The following is a 20006-nucleotide window of genomic DNA, read 5'->3' on the forward strand; positions in this document are numbered from 1 at the left end:
GGGGGGGGGGGGGGGGGGGGGGGGGGGGGGGGGGGGGAGGGACGGTGCATACAGAGGGTACCGTAATGTAGCGTGTAGTGCAGGGGATCACCTTCACTACAGTAGCAATCTCAATAGGGCTTATTTTCGGGGGGAGGGCTTATTTTAGCGGAATCTTACACAGTAAGGGAAGGGCTTATTTTCGGGATAGGTCTTATTATCGGGGAAACACTGTAATGGCAAGATCATATACCTGGGTTAAAGAGGGTTTTAAAAAATCCTCTTTATAAGATAGTAAAGTCTAAATAGTTTATCTGAAAAAAAAAATATTAGAAGGTTTCCATGTAGGGTTAATGAGAGTCAGTCAAAAAAGTTGCTGCAACCTTAGACTGCATTAAGAGAAGTGAAGTGTGTAGGGAAGTATGGTGATAGTTCCTTGGTAAGGACATAGCTAGAGTACTGGGTTCAATTCTGGATACTGGATTTAGGTGCTAGAGAATGTCCAGAGGAGAACAAGTGGGCTAGGAAAAGAGCCTGGATATCTCGTCTGGTTCTATTTGAGGAACTGGGAATGGCTAGCCTGGAGGAGCCCTCAAGCAAAGGCTGGGTGGCCTTAGTTAGGAATGCAGAAGAGATTCTTCTTCAGTATAATTACACACTTATTCAGGTATATATATATATACACTTAGGAGGGGTCTTGATGGCTGACTTCAGGTATCTGAAGGGCTGGCAGTCAGATGATAGAGGGATCACACCTGTTCTCGGTCCTGGAGGGCAGAGCTACCTGCCAGCAATGGGCAGAAATTACACCTGCAGTTTGAGAATGGAAGGAAGGAAAAATAGTTGTCCAAAAGTGGCTTGAGCTGCCTCAAGAGGGACTAGGTTCCATCTCACTCGCATTCTCTGAGCAAAGACTGAATGTCTCTTTATTAGGTATGTTGTAAAGGGGATTCTTAGCAATGGGCTGGACTAGATGGTCCCAGAGGGTTTTTTCAACTGAAATTCTGGAGTATGGAGGGAATCCAGGCCTAGAGGTGAGAAATGACCACAGTCGTTCATATCTGGGTCAAAGCTGTCAAACAGTGCATGGAGAGAGAGTGAGAGGGCTGTCTTGGTACCGCCCTGTAAGGTTTGGCAGCTCCGTCAGAAGCTAGTGCCTTTGACCCTAGGGGTGTGCCACCCCATCTTCCCCTTCAGAACCCCAGAGCAGTGCCTAGTGCTGGCAAGATTCCAAGGGGCTTTTCCACACCTGGGATGGAACAGGAATCCCAGGGAGTAATTATGGCCCCAGGCAAGATGTCCACAAGACCAACGCTGCATGAGACGGATGGAGACCCTCTCCTTCTTTGGCCACCCCTACTTACATAGCATTCTCTAACCTCTGCTCCTTTTTTCTCAACCTTGGAAGAAAAGGTCATTTGGGTGCCTGTTTGCCCAAGGGTGGCAGCCTCTGTGTGAAGCAACAGTGCCATCTCGTGGTCATGCAGGGCATTTCCCCTGGTCCCCAACCTCCCACAGGACACCAAGGTCTTTGTGGTGCCCACCCTCCTCATCATTTGGCAGCAAGAAAGAAAATGACAACCCAGCCCACGCCTCGTGGCTGAGGTCAGTAAGCCAAGGGCCTTTGTTAAGAGGAATGGGGGATAGGCACAGCAGAAAAAGGAAGTCAGAAAGATGCTGAAATCAGCTCATCTTAGAGTAGGGATCGGGATAGGGACTAGTCTGATGATGTCATTGGTTTAAGAAACCAACACAGGTTGCTTAGAGTTGCCCAGACTATTGAGAAGTTAAGTGACTAACCCAGGGTCACACGGCCAGTATGAGGCTGGACTTGAACCCAGGTCTTTATGGTTTACAAAGTCAGCTTTTTATTCACTCTGCTGCCTCTTAGGAATAATAACAACAGCTGACACTTATGTAGCATTTTAAGGTTTGAAAAACCTTATTCTTTCATTTCATGCCTGAAACAACTCTCAGACACTGGTGTGCAACAAAGGAGGCAGTCCTGAATCCGAAGTGCCTAATTTAGAGTCAAAGGGTCTGAGTTCAAATTCCAGCTTTGCCACTTAGTTCCTGCGTGACCTTGGGTAAACATTGTGAATCTCTCAGAGTTTCAGTTTCCTCATTTGTAAAATATCCCTCTAGTGCCCCTTCCAGCTCTGATCCTGTTTATCTCCTAGGAACAGGGATCCCTATGTTACAGATGAGGAAACTGAGGCTCAAAGGTGGGACAGGTGAAGGGACTATTAGAAGTTCAGTTAAAACCCAGGTTGTCCTTACCCCTAAGGCTTTCCTTTTTATACTCTACTACGCCACTAGAAAGGACCTTGGATCGGTCTAGTCCAAATCATGAAGACCCTCTGTAAGGCTCCTGATGAATGGTCAGCGATCCTTCCTTCAAACGCTTCTAGGGACGGGGGACTCACTACTTCAAGAGGCAGCCTACAGTGGGCCAGTTGAGCAGACCCTTGAAAGGGCTGAGAGCTTTCCAAAAAGCTCTCGTGGGTAGAGATGCGAACAAGCTAGGCCAGTCAGAATCCTAGCAAGACTGGGTGTCCTGGGGCCTCGGGGAGCTGGGGCCAGATCTGGGGTAACTCAGGGCAGCAGCCTTTGGGGAGGAAGAGACACAGACAAGCTCTTCCCTAAAACCCCCTCAGGCTTTATATGTAACTATACACATATGGATATAGAAATATATATTATTACACATGCATACCTGCCTATATATAAGTATGTGGGTATACATGTATGTGTATGCATATAGCCTGCTTGTAAATTCCCATTAGCATCATTACCAAGACCAATACTTTGCCCCTCCCATACTACACGCCCCTCAGGATACTTTTGGGGGGAGGAAATTTTTCCTTTCAAGGGTCATAGACTACAATATTATTCAAACTAGAAGAGTCCTAGGACACTATCTAGGGCAGAGGTTCTTTTTTTTTTTAAATTTTTTTTTTTTTTTTTGCTTTTTGGAGGGCAGTTGGGGTTGTGACTTGCCCAAGGCCACACTGCTAGTAAGTGTTAAGTGTCTGAGGTGTCTGAGGTTGGATTTGAACTCAGGTCCTCCTAACTTCAGGGCCGGTGCTCTATTCACTGTGCTACATGGTTTGCCTAAGGTCATTTGCCTTTGCTAATCATCATGACCTAATGAACAAATAAACAAATGGGGGGAGGGGTGGCACACAGTATGATATGCCCAAACCCCATGACCCACACCCGTGTTTCCAAAGGACATGCTAGGTGGAAACATCCTAAACTTGGCAGGGTGGGGTATTTAGTTTGCATGGGTGGTTATGATTTCTGCATAATCCTAAAAGCCTCATCTCAACCTAGAGGAGTATGGTATAGGACAAAGAATAGTGGAATATAGCCAAAGGACTTAGATTTGAATCCTGTCTCTGCCATGTATTACTTTTGTGACCTTGGACAAGTCACTTAACTTCCCCAGTCCCGTTTTCTAATCTGGAAAATAAGGGGTTTGGGCTAGGAGGCCTCTGAGGTCTCTTTTAGAGCTAAATTTATGATTCTATGAAACCAACAGGCCCATCTTTTTTCAAATACAACCCTAAGTGAAGGTGAAGGAAAGTCTTCTGCTGAGCAGAAGAGGCAAGGCCAGAGAGGGTAATTTAATAATCCAGCGTCTTCATTTTCTTCACAGGAGGGAGTTGAGGTTGAGAGGGGAAAGTTACTCTCCCAAGGTCACGATTCAGTTTGCGGCAGGGCTCTCAGCCCAGGGCTCTTTTCATGACATCAGGCTTGCCCAGCTTAGTGGATGGAGCTGGCCCACCTCTTAGCACTAAACCCACTGTCTAGAAGTAGTGTGGCCTAACATAAAAAGCAGTGGCCTGTGGGCTCAGTGGATTTGAACTCAAGCTCTGACATCACAATGTGTGATTGTGGGCAACTCATAACCTCTCTGCAGCCCTAGTTTTACCATCTGTAAAGGGAGCTGTTGTGAGGAAGACACTTTGCAAAACACAAATGTGACTCCAGTCATCCATTTACAGGTGCAACACCCAGGAAAAGGAAGAAATGGGAGCGTAACCAGAGGAATCAGTGGAACCAGGTGAAGGTCATGATACACTCATAGGCTCATCAGCCTTGCCCAGATCCCTGCTCCAGCCAGCTGTGCACCCTTAGAACCTGGAGAAATAGACCTGTATCCCACTGCACATTCCATCCTACAAACAAAGCTGGTTTCCATGGGCAACACCTACTGGAACCATCTTACCTTGGGGCTGGAGCCAAGGAGCTTCACTGATCTGACAACCAGGCCAAAACCCTACTCTGCTTCTTTCCGTGGGACTCCACTCAGCTCTGGGCCTCTCAGATCGTCACAGCTGGTCACTCCTAGGGAGCTGGATCTGGTCACTCCAGCAGGGATGTGCTAGAATCAATTCATACCAGTTGTGAAGAGCTGATTGTTAAATTTTCAGTGTAAGCACTTGCATCTTGGGGATCATAAAATGCTATAAATTAAGGCTTGGTTTTTTTTTTGTTTTATTGATTGTATCAACTTTAAAAAGTAATAGAGGAAGGGTTAATAATGCAGATTAAACTTCTTTTTAGGCAATTGGACATAAGTGACTTGACCAGGGTGTTACAGCTAGTAAGTATCTAAGGATTTGACTCAGGTCCTCCTGACTCCAGGCCCAGTGCTCTCTCTACTATACGACCTATCTGCCTTGCAGATTAAACTTAAGGGGGGGGAGCTAGACATATTATTTAAAAACCCAGAAAGTCCTTTGTTAAAAATTTAGCGGCACATCCCTGTATGAATCCTAGTTCTCTGCAGAGACCTAGCTAGTGAGAGACGGTACTATTTCTAGAGACCTTCTATTCATGTGAAAGAGAATTAATGCTTCTTGTGCTTGGTCCCAGGGAGCAGAACTAGGGGCAATGGGGGTAATTCCTAAGGAGGTAGACTTTGGCTTTATACAAGGACAACTAGTTTTTGACTTTGGGAAAATCACTTTAATCTCTCTAGGCCTCAGTTTCCTTCTCTGTAAAATGAGAGACGTGGACCAGATGATTTCTAATATCTCTGCCTGTCCTAAATTTATACTCTTATAATCCTAATAAAAGCTATTCCTAAGTGGAATGAATTGTAGTGACTTTCTCATCACTGAAGGAAATCAAAGATTGCTTAATCCCTGGAAGGGCTTGGGTACTGTAACTGAGATGCACAGCAACCCCTAATTTCAAAGATTCTGTGGTCAAATCTGTTGAGAGGCCAGTTTCCTTCAGTTGAATGCCATTATCCAAAGATCCTAGAATCCCTAGACCTCAAATTCTTTCCTTGACCTCTTATTGCAGGTAGGGAAACTGAGGCTCAGGGTGGGGGTGGGGTATCATCTACCAGTCAGAACCAGTTAGGGATGGGTATGAATTCTGCCCCAACTTCTCCTTCCTAATCAACGGGCTTCCTTCTTGTCCCTATCTCCTTGCCTTCGTCCCCTCCCTTGATTCCCCTTCCCTCCCCTTAGCATCCTGGCAAGCAAATGTCTATTTAGGAAATCACTTTCTCCAGGGCAAGAGTGAGAAGATAGGTATTGGAGGACGTGTGGACCGTATTTCTGAGATGACATAATTCTCTACATTCATATTGAAAATATATGGAGTCTAGAGTATTTCAAAGACCATCATCTGCCCTCTGCTGTAATATTTTCTCTGCCTCTTATATATTTTCGCATGATCTTTTAATGGTCAAAGTGGTACATTTTTATGAACAGACAGATATATACACACACAATAAAATTTGGTGGCACAGAATGGAGGACTCCCTGTAGGGTTAGGGCAGGCTGTAGAAGGAGCTCCCATCTTCCTCCAGGGCTCAGGGTCAGAGGACTGAGCAGTGGAAGGTGGAAATGGGGAAAGGCCAGGGATCAGACACCGTTTTTCTCCATTTGCCCACCAACAATCAGTTGGTATCCTTTCTCCACAGAGAAGACTCTTCAAAGCTCCCGTTGCTAACGTCCTTGTGGGCAATCCATCATGGTCTATGAAAAATCTCTTATTTCCCTCTCCCACTCCAACCCTCCTGGCCAAATTTTAGCCAGGGTCTGCAGGTGAAAGCGAAATTAATGCTAAGGATTTGGGGGGCATCCAGGCAGTTGTAGACATTCCTCTTCTGTTGGCACGCCTCCAAACTAGGCTGATCTCCTTTGACCTCCTCCTTGCAGTGTTAGGGTGTCTGCACCCCTCACAGCAGACCCAAGTACTTCCCTCATACTCTCCGCCATACACCTGCCAGTGGAATTTCTTTCTCCTTTCCCTAAGAATCTTTCCTTCTCATCCTCATCTCAGTAGAATCCTAAAATGTCAGAGACTACAGGGCACCCCAGAAATCATCTCTTCCAACTATTCCCATGGTGTAGAGAAGGAAACAGAAGCTTGAGGTAAGACAAGTGACTTGTCCTAGCTCGTGAAGCAAGTCAGTGGCTGGGACCAGGACCCTGTCTCCTGACTCTTAGCGCATGTGGTGCAGTAGAGAGAACACTGGGTTTGGAGTTAGGAGACCTGGATTCCAAATCCCACGCTCTGCCGCTTGCCAGTCTTTAACTCTGCTTGGCCTCAGTTTCCTCATCTAGAAAATGAGGGAATTGGACTAGGGGGCCTTTTGAGGACTCTTCTAGCTCTAAATTCTTTGAGCTGCTTTTTCAACCAGACCATACAGATCTCACAGAACTCACTTCATCCCATGTTCACTGGAAGGAATTTTTTTTCCTTCTTGAGAGGTAAAATTAACTATCCCAGCCCCTACAGAGGGAAGGGTGGTGGTGGTGGTGGTGTGTTGGCCCAAGCCCAGACCTACGCCATAGCATTAATGGTCAGGGGAGAAGGGGTTGGCTGAACTGTGGTCTACAGACTAGACAACGGGGACTGGCCTCTTTGCCAGGTGGCCCATTGCTGTCCATAGTGGTCAGAAATGGTGGGGGGAGTATACAGCGGCACCCCCTCATCCTGCCTCTAGGCCATCCTGCATCTTCTAGGAACACCACCCCAGTGCCTGTGTTTGGTCTCCTGTCTGCCTTGTTTTCCCTCCCTAGTTCCAGAACAGCAATATCTCCAGACATCTATTCTGGGCCCCTCCACCTGTGAACAGCCCATACAGAGGACAGCAGGAGGCACAGTGTTCAAGAACAGACAGGTTGAAATGGACAGGTAGACAAAGATCAGGGTTCCCTCTCCCTCCTCAGAACCTTGCCAGGAGGAAGCAATCCCTGGGCTTAACTGATCAGTCAGGGTCTCTGTTAGATGGATCCTCTTGGTTAAAGGAAGACTAATATTGGAAAGGTAAAGAGAGAGCCGGGGTGTGGTTTCGGGGGAGGGGGCAGGATTCACTAGACCCTGTTTAGGATTCTGTATTGGCCCTGGCCTTCATCTGACCCTGGCCTAAACCTGCCCCTGCCTGAGAAAGCTTCTCCCAGAAGTTCTTGGGGGCCAAGAGCCACCCCATGTACAATTGGGGAGAATCTGGCTGCTTTAAGGGTTCAAATGGTTTACCACCCCTAGGGACATCTCTTCTGCTGTTCCCAGCCCCAAGAACACTGTGGGGCTCCAGGCTGGGCCTGGTGTAGGACTGGGGTGCATGGCTTGATTATAATAAGGCTTTGGGTTGCCTTGTCACAGCTGGACTTTACCTCTGGCCTGCTCCCTCCACACCAGTCCCAGAATCTCTGCCCCACTGATCACATCCCAAGAGTCAGGATCAGTCACAGAGGCAGGAGGGAGGAAGAGAGGAATCTTCAGGGAGAGACTTCCATATGCGTACACATGCACTTGCACACGCGCATTCACACATAGGCACTTTCACACTCACATGCACTCACGCACACACTCGTGTGCTCACACACTCACACTCACACACTCACATATCCTCCCAGGTCAGGGTGGGGGCCTGGCTTTCTGCTCACATTCTCCCTCAGGCTAGGTCCTCTGTTTCCTCCTGCCAAAGTCAGCCTCCTTTAACCACCTTTCTTGGAAGCCTGGCCCTGAGGCTTCCTCACAGGCCGACTTTCTATCCTTCCTATTGCTGTCAGACAGAGTAAGAGTTGGGGGAGCAAAGAGGGATGAATTTTTCCAAATTTTGGGGGGTTGTTTGTTTTGCTAGGGGATTGGGTTATGGGATGCAGAGGAAAGAGAGGATGGTTTAATTTCTGCACAGGCAGAAAAGTAAAACCTCCCTGCAGAATTCAGGCCCCAGACACTCCCCTAACTCCCTCCCCCCATACCCAACACACACACACACACACACACACACACACACATGCCTTGTCACGCACACTGGCCAGCTGATCTTCCTGCCCGGGCCCTGAGGCCCGCTCAGTACCCTGACGTGAAGGTGTTATTGAAGGTTTCGGTGTAGAAGCAGGTGCTGTGGGAGGTACTGGTGAGGCTGTAGGCAAAGTAGGCGACGGCCGAGCCCAGAGTCAGTCCTGTCATGTAGGAAACCGTCATAGTGTTACCTGGAAAAGAGAAGGGATCACTTTCTGCTTAGCCCCTCTGAGGAAGGGTCTTCCTGACCTCTAACCATTATGCCACCCAGCTTTCTTGTCCTGAGATGGGCGCTGACAGAGCACGGAAGGTACTGAGGGTGGGTGAGGGGAGAAGTGGAGAGTGGGTGCCTGAAGGAGAGAGCCACAAGTAGGCAGTGGGTGAGGGAGAAGGGCAGAACAAAGACGGGGGGGGGTCAAAGGCAAACGTCAATGACATCAAACTTTTGCTGAGGACAGGCCATTCCAACAGGTGGCAATGGCTTAAGAGATAACCTCTCTGGGCCTCAGTTTCTTCAGCTGTAAAATTAGAGGGTTAGAACACATAATTGCAAAGGTAATATACTATAAAACCCCTAGAAGGGCCTGGGTGGGTAGCAGGTGCAGAGGGAGTGAGGAAACATTTGGTATGGGCAGCTGTTGAGTTTTTAACCCAACGGTAAGTTTGGGGCCTAGAGCTGGGCTCAGTGAGATTTTGTGCCTTGCCCAAGGTTAGTAACGGGCAGCAGACCTCATGTTGAACCAGCTCCCCATACCTGCAAGCTCTCGATGCTCAGGGCTCACTTTGCCCGCAGCCAGGATCATGGGCACACTGCCAAAGTAGCCGTTGCTGATGCCCATGAGGAGGGAGAAGATGCAGGGCCAGGCAGGGTGACTGAAGGTGGGCTTCCCGCTGGGGTACACACACAAGATGAAGAGAGGGATAAAGACAACCCTCAGGCAGGAGTAGATGAGGAGGTGGGTCCCTCGCCAGTCATAGGGCAGGGCTGCCAGGATCTGTAAGAGAAAGCAAAAAGCATGGGAGCCACAGTGGACATGGTGCCCAGCCAGGGTGCGAGCAGGGGCCAGCAGGCATAACAATCCAAGTCAGCAACCATTTAGTAACCTTGTGTAGGGCACTCTGCTAGGCACTTGGGGAAGGTACAAAGCTCAGATTTTCATGGTCCCTGCCCTCATGTAGCTTATGGTCTAGCAGGAGGATGAGACAAAACCACAAATAACTATTATACAGAATACTGAAGAAGACAGGCAGTGCTGCCGAATAATTAGGGAGCCCACCCGAAAGCCAGGAAAACTTGGGAGAGTGTGAAAGATACAAAGAGGCTGGGAGGAGAAAGAGAGGATTCCAGAGAGGGAAATGATAACAATTAAGCAGAAAAATATTAAAAGTATCTCTCTCGAAAGAGAGACTAGAGTTAGGGGCTAGAGTTGATCTTGGAGCTAGGATGACCTGGGTTCAAATCCCAAGTGTGACACATATTAGCTGTGTGGCCCTGGGCAGGTCACTTGACTTCTCAGTTCTCTGGGCAAATCTCTAAGCCCATATTTCAGCAAAGGTAATGCCCTTCATGGGGCAGCTAGGTGGCTGGCCTGGAGTCAGGAAGACTCATCTTTTTGAGTTCAAATCGAGCCTCAGACACCTCCTAGCTGTGTGACCCTGGGCAAGTCACTGTTTACCTAAAAAGAAATAAAATAATAAAATAAATAAATAAATAAAAATAATAAAAGGATTTGTTCTGTAAAACCTGGACTCAGTCAAGAGGCTGCACCTAAGGACCTAGAAGGCCACACGTGGCCTCGAGGCCACAGGTTCCCACCCCTGACCAGGTTCTAGGACGATGCTGCAAATTGTTAAATTACTCTCCTATGGAAAACTGGAGTCTATTCATGTCCAGCTTCAAGACCCCGTCTTGGCTTATGGGGCCTAGAACCAAAAAGAACAAGATTCTTCAGCTTATTCCTGGGCAACCAAAGTCAAGATTTAGATCAATCACAGAAAGGGACCCACGAAGAGGAATCTCTTATGGACAACTCCTTTCTCTTTCCTTATGATTCTTAGAGAGCTCTAGGAGTCAGGCAGGCTCTGGAAAATGAGCCTTATCTTTTTTTTCAGCTGAAGAAATTGAGGGTTAGAGCAGTAAGTGACCCCCCCCCCCCCAAAGTCCCCAGTAGAATCAAGATCTGAATTCAGGTTTACCCAGTTCAAGGTCAGTGCTCTTCCTCTGAACCATCCTGGCTCTCAGGAAAGGCACATTGCTGCCTATCACCTGAGGGTTGCCGACTGGTCTTCCTCCCAATATCTCTCCCACTAACTTGTCTCGGGACATTATATTACTTTTTTAAAATTTTAACTTTTGGTTCTAACTTCTTTCCCTCCCTCAAATCCCTTCCCCACCCCCTGAGAAGGAAAGAAATATGATACTCATTGTACACATACCATCAAGTACATGACATTCCTAAGAGCCTTATGCAGACATGTGTATTCTAGGTCCTTGCCCTCATGATGGGAGAGGAGGGGGCTAGTCTAACTAGGTTATGGCTTTATGTTATCTAAGAGGGTTAATGTAGTTAGTTTATCCAACTAACTCATTATCACCTGCTTTACCTAAGAGAAAGTAGGACCTTGAAGAGATGGGGCAGAGGTAGGGAAGAGGCAGAGAGAGGTCTGAAAGATGGGGTATTACTACAGGTGTAGTGGAGGGAAGGAGGAAAGGGCACCGGTGCTTCCAGGGTCCTGTCCTATGCCCAGCTGGCATACTGATCTACAGTAATGTGACAAATTTACCTCTCCCAAAGGCATTTGTGTTTTAATGTAGGGCTCCTGAAAACCTAGTAGGAAAGGTAGAATTTCAGGTCTTGGAAGACCTAAATTTGGGTAGGAATGTAGAGATAGTTCATATGGGATGGTCTTCCCAGTATCTGTCAAATCAGAACACATAGGTGGCCACCGACTTCACCAATGCATAAGGCCACCCAGGGACAGAGAGGCAGGCCGCTCAGCCTCCTTAGAGCTGCCTCCTAAGACCCCTTTCACTAGGCTCTGTGTCACTTTGATGGGCTTCCCCCACTGGGCCCTGGGTCCTACCTTGCCCACGAAGTCAGAGAGGTTGAATATGGCCATAACGAGGATCGGGAGCCACTCTCCGAGAGTGCAGTTGCGGATTTCTGATTCCAGCCCAGGAAAGAGGCACAGCGTGATGAAGTAGGACATTGCTATGGAGAGCATGTAGGCCCAGATCACCCGGGACACCACGTAGCGTTGCAGCATCATGGCTGGGAAGAGGAAACAGTCTAAGTGCTTATCCTCAGCATGTCCCCTCTGCCTTCTTTTCCCATCATAGAATCACAGAACATTTTAATCCAAACCACCGAGCCTAAACTTCTCATTTTACAAGAGGAAACAAATTCATACAAAGTCACTGCACGGTTAAGCTAGAACTTGAACCCAGTTCTAGGAGCAACTGACCCTTCAAAGTCAAATGGTCTTTCCATCAACTCACTATGTCCACAGAAGTGTCACTTACCCAAGGTTATACAGCTGATTAGTGGTAACAGGAAGAATGGTAGGACCTTTTGTCTTCTCCCACCCTTCTGTTCCCACCTCCATCCCTATACCTCACCCTCCAGCCCAGTTAGGATGGACACCCTTTCCCTTACCTCGGAAGTTGGGCCAACTCCTCTTGAATTTGGGCAGAGGGACATCAAATCTCATGTAGGTTCCACCACCAGCCAGCTCAGCCTCATGGACCACACTGCCCTGAGGGGAACCCCCTGGGCCATGATGTCGGTCCTCCTGAAAGGGTGGGAGCGGTGGGGAAGAAAGGGAAAAAAGAGTCAGGGTAAGCATGATCCTGGGGGAAGTAGCCACCAGCATGGCCTCAAAGAGATCCTCGAACATCAGAACCAGAAGGGAACCCTTCTCGAACCCCCTCATTTAGAAAAAAAATACTTTATTTATATTCTGCATTTAGCAATGGGAGTATTTGCATTTTTGTGGTAGAACAGAAAAAGAGAGAACATTGTACATGCAATTTCAGATCCCTATTAGGCACATCTTTCCTTTAAATGTATGTAATACATTTAATTTGTAGCTTTCAAAGAGATGTTGCTTATCTAAACTTCCTTCTGTATTTTTCTTACCATTAGAAAAAAAAATATTTCAGGAACCTTTTCTTTTTTCCTCTTTTTTTTCATTATTGTATTCTCATCTTCCCTCACCTTTCCACTTCTTGCATTGGATAAAAAGGAAAAAAACAAAGAAAAACAAAGCCTTTTTGCAAAAAAGCAAAACAATTTCCCAAATTGATCTTCTCTAAAAGCATATATCTCATTCTGCATCTCAAGCCCATTGCCTCTCTGTCAAAAGGTATTACCCTTCTGCCCCTCATTTTGCAGAGGACAGAGCTGAGGCCCAGAGAGGGGCACCAATTTCCTAGAAACCCTCATTATAATTGGGAGAAAAGTAGCAGGGAAGGTAGGACAAAGTTGAGAAAGTCCCCACTGGTTCAGGTCACTAGAGAGAGCTTCCTGAGATCTGGTTATATTATTTCTCTGCTCAAAAATCATCAGAACTTCCCAACTTAGGAAAGTTAACTGTCCCCCATTTCTGGAGCAGTCTCCCTCCTCATGTCTGCCCATTGGCATGCCTGGCTTCCCTTAAGCCCCAACTAAAATCCCACCTTCTACATTAAGCCTTCCCCAACTCCTCTTAATTCCAGTGCCTTCCCTGCACTAATTATTTCCTATTTATTCTCTCTCTCCATATATATATATATATATATACACACACACACACACACACACAAATTTTACATGTGTGTGTGTTTACATGCTGTATCTGCTATTAGAATATAAGCTCCTTGAGGGTAGGGACTGTCTTTTACCTCTTTTTGTATTCCTAGTGCTTAGCATAGTGGCTGACACATAGTAAGCACTTAATATTTATTGACTGGAAAAAAAAAGTTAACTTAGTAAAGTTCATACCCCTCTGCCTGTCATGCAAAGCTCTTTGCCACCTGGTACCAATTTCTCTTGTTTTTCCAAATTAAAAAAATAATAATATATTTTGTTTTCCTCCCAATTACATATTTCTTTTTAAATGTTTTATCAATCTTCTTTTATGTTAATATCACTTCTTAATGATTCCATACCTCCTTCATAAAATCCTCCCTTGTAACAAATTAGTGTAGTCAAGTGAATCAAGCCCACAGACTGGCTGTCCCAGTACATGACTCATTTCTATGGTCTGCCATTTCCATTTCTATGGTCCACCACCTGTCTGCTGAGAGCCAGGAGATAGATCAGCCTTAGAAAGTCATGTCATTCTTTTCTATCGGATTGATCATAGCTATACCTTCCTATGAAGCCTATACTCCAGCCAAACTGGACATGTCTCTACCTCCCAACACACCCTTAGCCTTCTTGTTTCTATGGTTAGAGATGTTTCCTCTGTCCCCTATCACTCTGCTGAATTCTTACCCAATCTTTTAAAATCTAATTACTCCTCTCCAAAGCTTTCTTAGATGTGGCCCTCAATCAATAACCTTTCCTTCATATTTAACCTAGCAATCATTTCACACCTTTCTTTTTTGTCTTTCTTTTTTTAAATATTTATTATATTTTTTATAATTGATATAATTTATATTATATAAATATATTATATTAATATATAATATATAAATAATATATAAAAATAAAGATATATAGAAATATAAAATATATAAATAAATACAAATATATAAAATATAAATAAAATAATATATAATAAATATATTATATTAATATAATTTATATTATATATTTATTTTTATAATTTTTTTATATTCCCAGTTTTTATCATAGTTCCTGGAACACAAAAAGTGTTTAATAAATGTTTGTTAATTGACTGACTTCATAGGATCATAACTTTAGAGCCAGAAGACATCTTAGAGGTCACCTAGTCCAATCCTTTTGAATGAGATAACATAAAATGTTTTGTAAACCTTAAAGAACTTAGTTTTTTTTTCATAAATGAAAAACTGAGATCCAGAAATGACTTGGTCAAAGTCACCCAGATAGTAAGGAGCAAAGCCAAGACTCAAAATCCAGTGCTCTTTCCATCATACCATGTTTCCTGCATCATATGATATTAAAGTTATCTATGTTTGTGACTTATCCCCTTCCTAGAATGTAAGCTCTGTGAGGGCAGGCAACTTGCCTGAACAGAACTTTGCATTTCCTGGAGGCAGCACGGCATAGCTGTCTGCAATGTCCCCTGTCACCCTGTTGAATTCCTCACAGCAGAGTAGTGACTCCAGAATCAGACTTTAAGTCCTGACTCTTTCACCTGTAACTTTTAAGACCCTTCATAACTTGACCCCTTCCTACCTAGTCTGACCACATCGCCCTTCTATTCGATAACTTTGGGCAAATTACTCGACTTCTCTGGGCCTCAGTGTGTTCATCTCTAATATGGGGGGGGGGGTGGGGGTGGACTAAATAGCTTCTGAGGTCCCTTTGAGCTCCAGAGCTCAGGTCTCTGGACGTGATGCGAATTTCCAGGAATTCAGGACAATGCTATTGTTCACTTGCTATGAAAGGACAGGAACTGAGAAGTGTCTCCTTGATCTTGTGGGGAGAGGAGAAAAGGTCCCATGAGGGACACTGTGGTCCAGTGGAAAGGATGCTGGGCTTTGGAGGCAAAGGACCCCTGGATAGAGGCTGGAGTCGCACTCAGAAGCCCCTCAGATGCTTACTATGTGCACGACCCTGGAAAGTCACTTATCGTCTTGGGCCTCAAGAACTCATCTGGAAAATGAGGAGGTCAGACTCTAGGGCTCTGAAGTCCAAGCTCTTGGGCACTGGAGCCTTTCAGGGCAGTGACAGGAGGGTGTGTCACCTCCAGCCGCCACTAGATGGCACGCCACGCTTAGCAGGAACAGCTGTGCAGCCTTCTCTGATCAGCCTAATTGGGATACAGCTGTGGTGGGACCCCAGCAAAGTCCCTGCTTCCAAATGAGCATTCTGCTTAGCCCAGCAAACGCTCCCCAGGTGCCCATCGGCGGGGATGCCCTCATACATCCTCCTCGAGTTAGGGATCTCCCACCCGTTCACAAGCTCCGCCAGCTGAAAAATAAGCTCTAAGGCCAGATGGACAGAGGCTGGGGCCGATCGGCTGTCCATAGAGCCCCGGGTTGGGGCCCCTGGAGGCAGGCTCGGTCTCAGCTTCTCAGCACTCAAGTCTGGGGGGAGAGCTATTGCCAGGGATGTCCAGGTTTCAGAGATATAACTAGCGTCTGACCTAGACTCTGTCCCATTTGGGGGCTTTTGTGGTACGGTGGGGAAAGGCAAACACTGGCTGTGCAGTCAGATCACCTGAGTTCAAATCCTGCCTGATGCTTAACCATCTGTGTAGTCTAAAACCCTTCATGACCTGGCCCCTTCCTGCCTGGTCTGACCACGTCGCTCTCCTATCCTATAAACTCCAGGGGCTCCTTGTTGCTCCCCAGATCAAATATGAAATGCTGCTTTGGCATTTAAAGCCCTCCTTGGTTTTCCAGATCTTCTTACCCTTTCTCCCCTCCTCACACTCCTGCTTCCTCACTTGTCCTCAGACATGGAAGACATCTCCCACCTCTGGCCATTTTCCCCATGCCAGGGAAGCTTTCCCTCTTAATCTCTGTCTGCTGACTCCTCTAGCTTCTTCAAGTCGCAGGTAAAATCTCACCTTCTATGAGAAGCCTTTCCTCTTCCCCTTTAATCTTTCCCTCTGTGACTATCTCCAATTTATCCTGTATATTATTTGCATGTGGTTATTTTCATTGTTCCCCTGTTAGACAGTGAGATCCTAAGGGGCAGGGACAATCTTTTTTTTTCTCTGCACCCTCAATGTTTAGTGCAGTGCATGGCACATAGAAAGCACTTAATACTTTTGGACTTGGTGACTTTGTAACCGCAGAAGACTTTTTAAACCTCTCTGTGCCTCAGTTTCCTTATCTGCAAAATGAGGGAGTTGAACTAGATGGTTTTGGACTTCCCTCAGAGCTCTAAAACTATGATCCTATGACCTTGAGGTCTTCAGAGGTAGAAGGTATCCTTCAAGGGACTCTGGGGAATGGGTCCTCACTCACAATACTCCATCTCCAATTTCTGTGCTTTTGCAAAGGCCTGGAATTCCCATGCCTGGAATCCACTACCTTCACTCGTCCATCTGGTAGAATTCTTTAATTCCTTCAGGACTCAGCCTTCCTTCCACATGTGGCCCTTCCTCATCCCAGCCCCAGCCCCAGCCCCAAATGCCCTCCCTCCCCCAAATAGGGCATATTTATTTTGCATATACTCTGTATATACTTATATGTGTCCATGTGATTTTCCCTGTTAGAATATAAGTTCCCCGGGGATAGGGACTGTTCCATTATTGTCTTCAATCCCTAACATCTAGGACAGTTCCTGGGACCTAACAGGCCCTTAGTAAAAGCTTATTGGGGGCACCTAGGGGTTGCAGTGGATAGAGCACTGGGCTGAGGATCAGAAAAACTCACTTCCTGAGTTCAAATCCAGCCTCAGACACTTACTAGCTGTGTGACCCTGGGCAAGTCACTTAATTCTGTTTGCCTCAGTTTCCTCATCTGTAACATGAATTGGAGAAGGAAATAGCAAACCACTCCATTATCTCTGACAAGAAAACCCCAAATGGGGTCACAAAGAGTGGAACACAACTGAAACAAGTGAACAACAAAAAAGCTCATTGATCGTTAGAGGGATTGGTTATTCCCTCCCAGCACAACTGCACTAAAGTGCTCTGGCTTTAATGCATTAGCATTCCTCTGTGACATCACAGGCCTCCTCCCCAGTCAATCAGCCCCAGGTACATTTTTGGTTAGTTTATGATTCCACAAGGCTGGAGTATTTGACATGAGTGGCAAAGACCATCATTGCCCCAAAATATGTGGGTGTGGACTTGAGGGTAGAAGTCCCACTTCTTCGCCTATAGGATTTGCCCTTTACCACCAGGGGGATGTAATCCTTTGGGCCTCTTGACAGAGATATGAGGCAGTGGAAGTAAGTGACATATGCCCCCAATAACATAGATTTAGGGCTCATTTAATTTATTTTTTCATTCATTCATTCATTCATTTATTGGAGGGGCAGTTGGGGTTAAGTGACTTGCCCAAGGTCACATGGCTACTAAGTGTTAAGTGTCTGAGGCTGGATTTGAACTCAGGTCCTCCTGCCTCCAGGGCTGATTCACTGCACCCCCTATAGGGCTCATTTTAGAGAAGAGAAGGTGAGGTTTTATTTCATTAGTGCATAGAATCATAGGTCAAAATCTGGAACAGACCTCTGAGGCTACCTAGACCAGGGGATGGGGAAGCAGCAGCCTGAGGCCACATGTGGCCCTCTAGATCCTCAAGTGGGGGCCACAGCCGAGGTCCTAGAGGGCCACATGTGGCCTCAAGGCTGCTGGTTCTCTACCCATGACCTAGTCTAATCCTCATTTAGACAGATTTAACAAATTGTGCTAGCAAGTTACAGTAGGAGGGGAAGGGAACAAGGACTTCTTATTGTCAGGCACCGTGCTAAGCACTTTACAAATGTTACCTCAGTGAGATGGGTGCTATTATTCTCCTCCTTTTATAGGTAGGCAGACTTGCCCAGGATCACACAGCTAGTAAGTATAGATCTGAACTCAGGTCTTTCTGCCTCCAGGCCCAGCACTCTATGCCACCTGGTTGTTAGAGGCAAAGCAGGCCCACTAGCCTGACCTCCTGGGCATGTGCCTGGTTATCTCTATGAACTCATCCCCTTCTGGGTATATACCCTTTCCTTTGCTACTTCTGCAGGAGGAAAGTAAGTACAGTTCTACCTTCCACATTGAGACTTTATCCATTGACATTTATATATTGAGGGTCAGCATAAGAAAATGGGAATTTTGGGGGAGTTTTGCAGAAGCCTCAGATCACATGTGAAGGCCAGCAGATAACACAGAAAACATTTAGAAAATCAGATATGCATAAAATATATGTATAGTATTGTATAATATCAACACATTTCATCTTTTGATGCCATAATAATTCAAATTTCTCTGGTACGAAGGGGAGGGACAAAAAATTTTACGCAGATTTTCCAGATTGCAGGGGTGCTGAGCCTTACCCCTAACCCCTGCAATGTGGAAGGGATAATTGTGCATGGATAGGACCTGTGATTTCATTTATATAGAGAACTCCCCAAAGAGGAAACTTCCTCTACTAATGGAGGTCAACCCCTTCTTTGCAACTTACAGTCTTAGTTGCCTCAACTCCAAGTAATTTGCCCAGGGTCACAAAGCCAGTATATGTTTAGAGGAAGAATTTGAACACAGGTCTTCCCAGGACCAACGCTAGAATTTGACATAATATTTATAAAGTTCTTGGCACATGGTAAGTTAGTTGTTATTATTTCTATCCACTATGGCACACTGTCTCTTGGGCAAAAAAAATCTTATTATTCATACTTTTTAATGTATAAAATAATGAAAGTACTTTTTATAACTTGTTTTTGAATAACCTCCTTTTTTGGAATGTCCTCCCTACTCCTCCCAACCTATCTGCCTACTGAATACTCCTCCCATTAAAATGTAAATTCTCAGGGCGGCTAGGTGGTACAGTGAATAGAGCACTGGCCCTGGAGTCAGGAGGACCTGAGTTCAAATTTGACCTCCTAAACGTAACACAAAACTAGCCGTGTGACCTTGGGCAAGTCATTTAACCCCAACTGCCCCTCCAAAAAGCAAAAAAAAAAAATATATATATATATATATACACACACACACACACACACACACACACACACATAAGTTCTCTGAGGGAAGGAACTATTTAATTTTTGTCTTTTTAGTCCCAGCACCTAGTATAATGTTTTGCACATAGAAGGCCTTCAATAAATATTTAACGAATTGACTCTTACCTATTTTTCAAGGCTCAGTCTCCATAATATCTTGTTTTTCTAAATACCCCTGCACGTGCTATCTCTGTTGTACATTTCGGAGTTTCATTATGTTCTGTCTGTAATCAATCTCCAATAATAATAAGAAGTTACATGTATATAGCACTTTCTGGTTTGCAAAGGGCTAATTATTGTCCACATACAATTTTGTCTTTCCAATAATAACCAATTCCTAGACAGGGATCATGTCTTAGGCTTCTTTGCATAGTGGATAGAGCACTGGGCCTTGAGTCAGGAAGACTCATCTTCCTGACTTCAAATTCAGCCTCAGACATCTATGAACTGTGTGACTCTGGGCAAGTCACTTCGCCCTGTTTGCCTCAGTTTCCTCATCTCTAAAAAGTGCTGGAGAAGGAAATGGCAAACCATTCCAGTATCTCTGCCAAGAAAACCCCAAAGGGGGTCCCGAAGAATCAGAAACAACTAAAATGGCTGAATAATAACAACAGTAGCACAGGGATGGACAAAGAGCGCCCAAGAAATACTTTAAAAAAAAATTCTGAAAAAAACACTAAAATGATCTAATCCAGCAATTCTTAGTGTGGTCTGGGGAACCCTAGGGAACTTCATGACCCTTTCTGAAGGTCTGCAAGGTCAAAACTATTGTCATAATAACACTAAGATGTTTTCATTTCTAATGCAGTGAGTATCGATCAATTTATCTCCCACAAACAAAAGCTCTTTGGGAGGATCCTCACTAATTTTTAAGAGCATAAAGTGGTCCTGAGACCAAAAAGCTTGAGAACTGCTGATCTAATCCAATCAGCTCAAGAGTGTCTAGAGGAA

The 20006-nt window shown here is 45.5% G+C and overlaps 1 protein-coding gene across 3 annotated transcripts in view; it reads right to left on the reverse strand.

The window, feature by feature from the left end:
- Positions 1–3161: 3161 nt before the first annotated feature.
- SLC29A4 (solute carrier family 29 member 4) overlaps positions 3162–20006 on the reverse strand; it is a 65910-nt gene continuing 49065 nt past the window's right edge. For 2 of the 3 annotated variants that reach the window (XM_069084757.1, XM_069084755.1), the window contains exons 8-11: positions 11916–12051; positions 11344–11531; positions 9014–9254; positions 4445–8450 (exon numbers count right to left, since the gene is read on the reverse strand). In XM_069084757.1, the coding sequence (XP_068940858.1) occupies positions 8308–8450; positions 9014–9254; positions 11344–11531; positions 11916–12051 (708 nt within the window). In that variant the 3' untranslated portion in view covers positions 4445–8307. Of the gene's footprint in view, positions 8451–9013; positions 9255–11343; positions 11532–11915; positions 12052–20006 lie in introns of all 3 variants that reach the window. The other variant, XM_069084756.1, reaches the window with a different exon arrangement.

The sequence above is a fragment of the Petaurus breviceps genome, unplaced genomic scaffold (genome assembly GCF_028583685.1).
Source record: "Petaurus breviceps papuanus isolate PSGF00001 unplaced genomic scaffold, PetGlider_PUasm1.0 175, whole genome shotgun sequence".
Taxonomy (NCBI): Eukaryota; Metazoa; Chordata; class Mammalia; order Diprotodontia; family Petauridae; genus Petaurus; species Petaurus breviceps.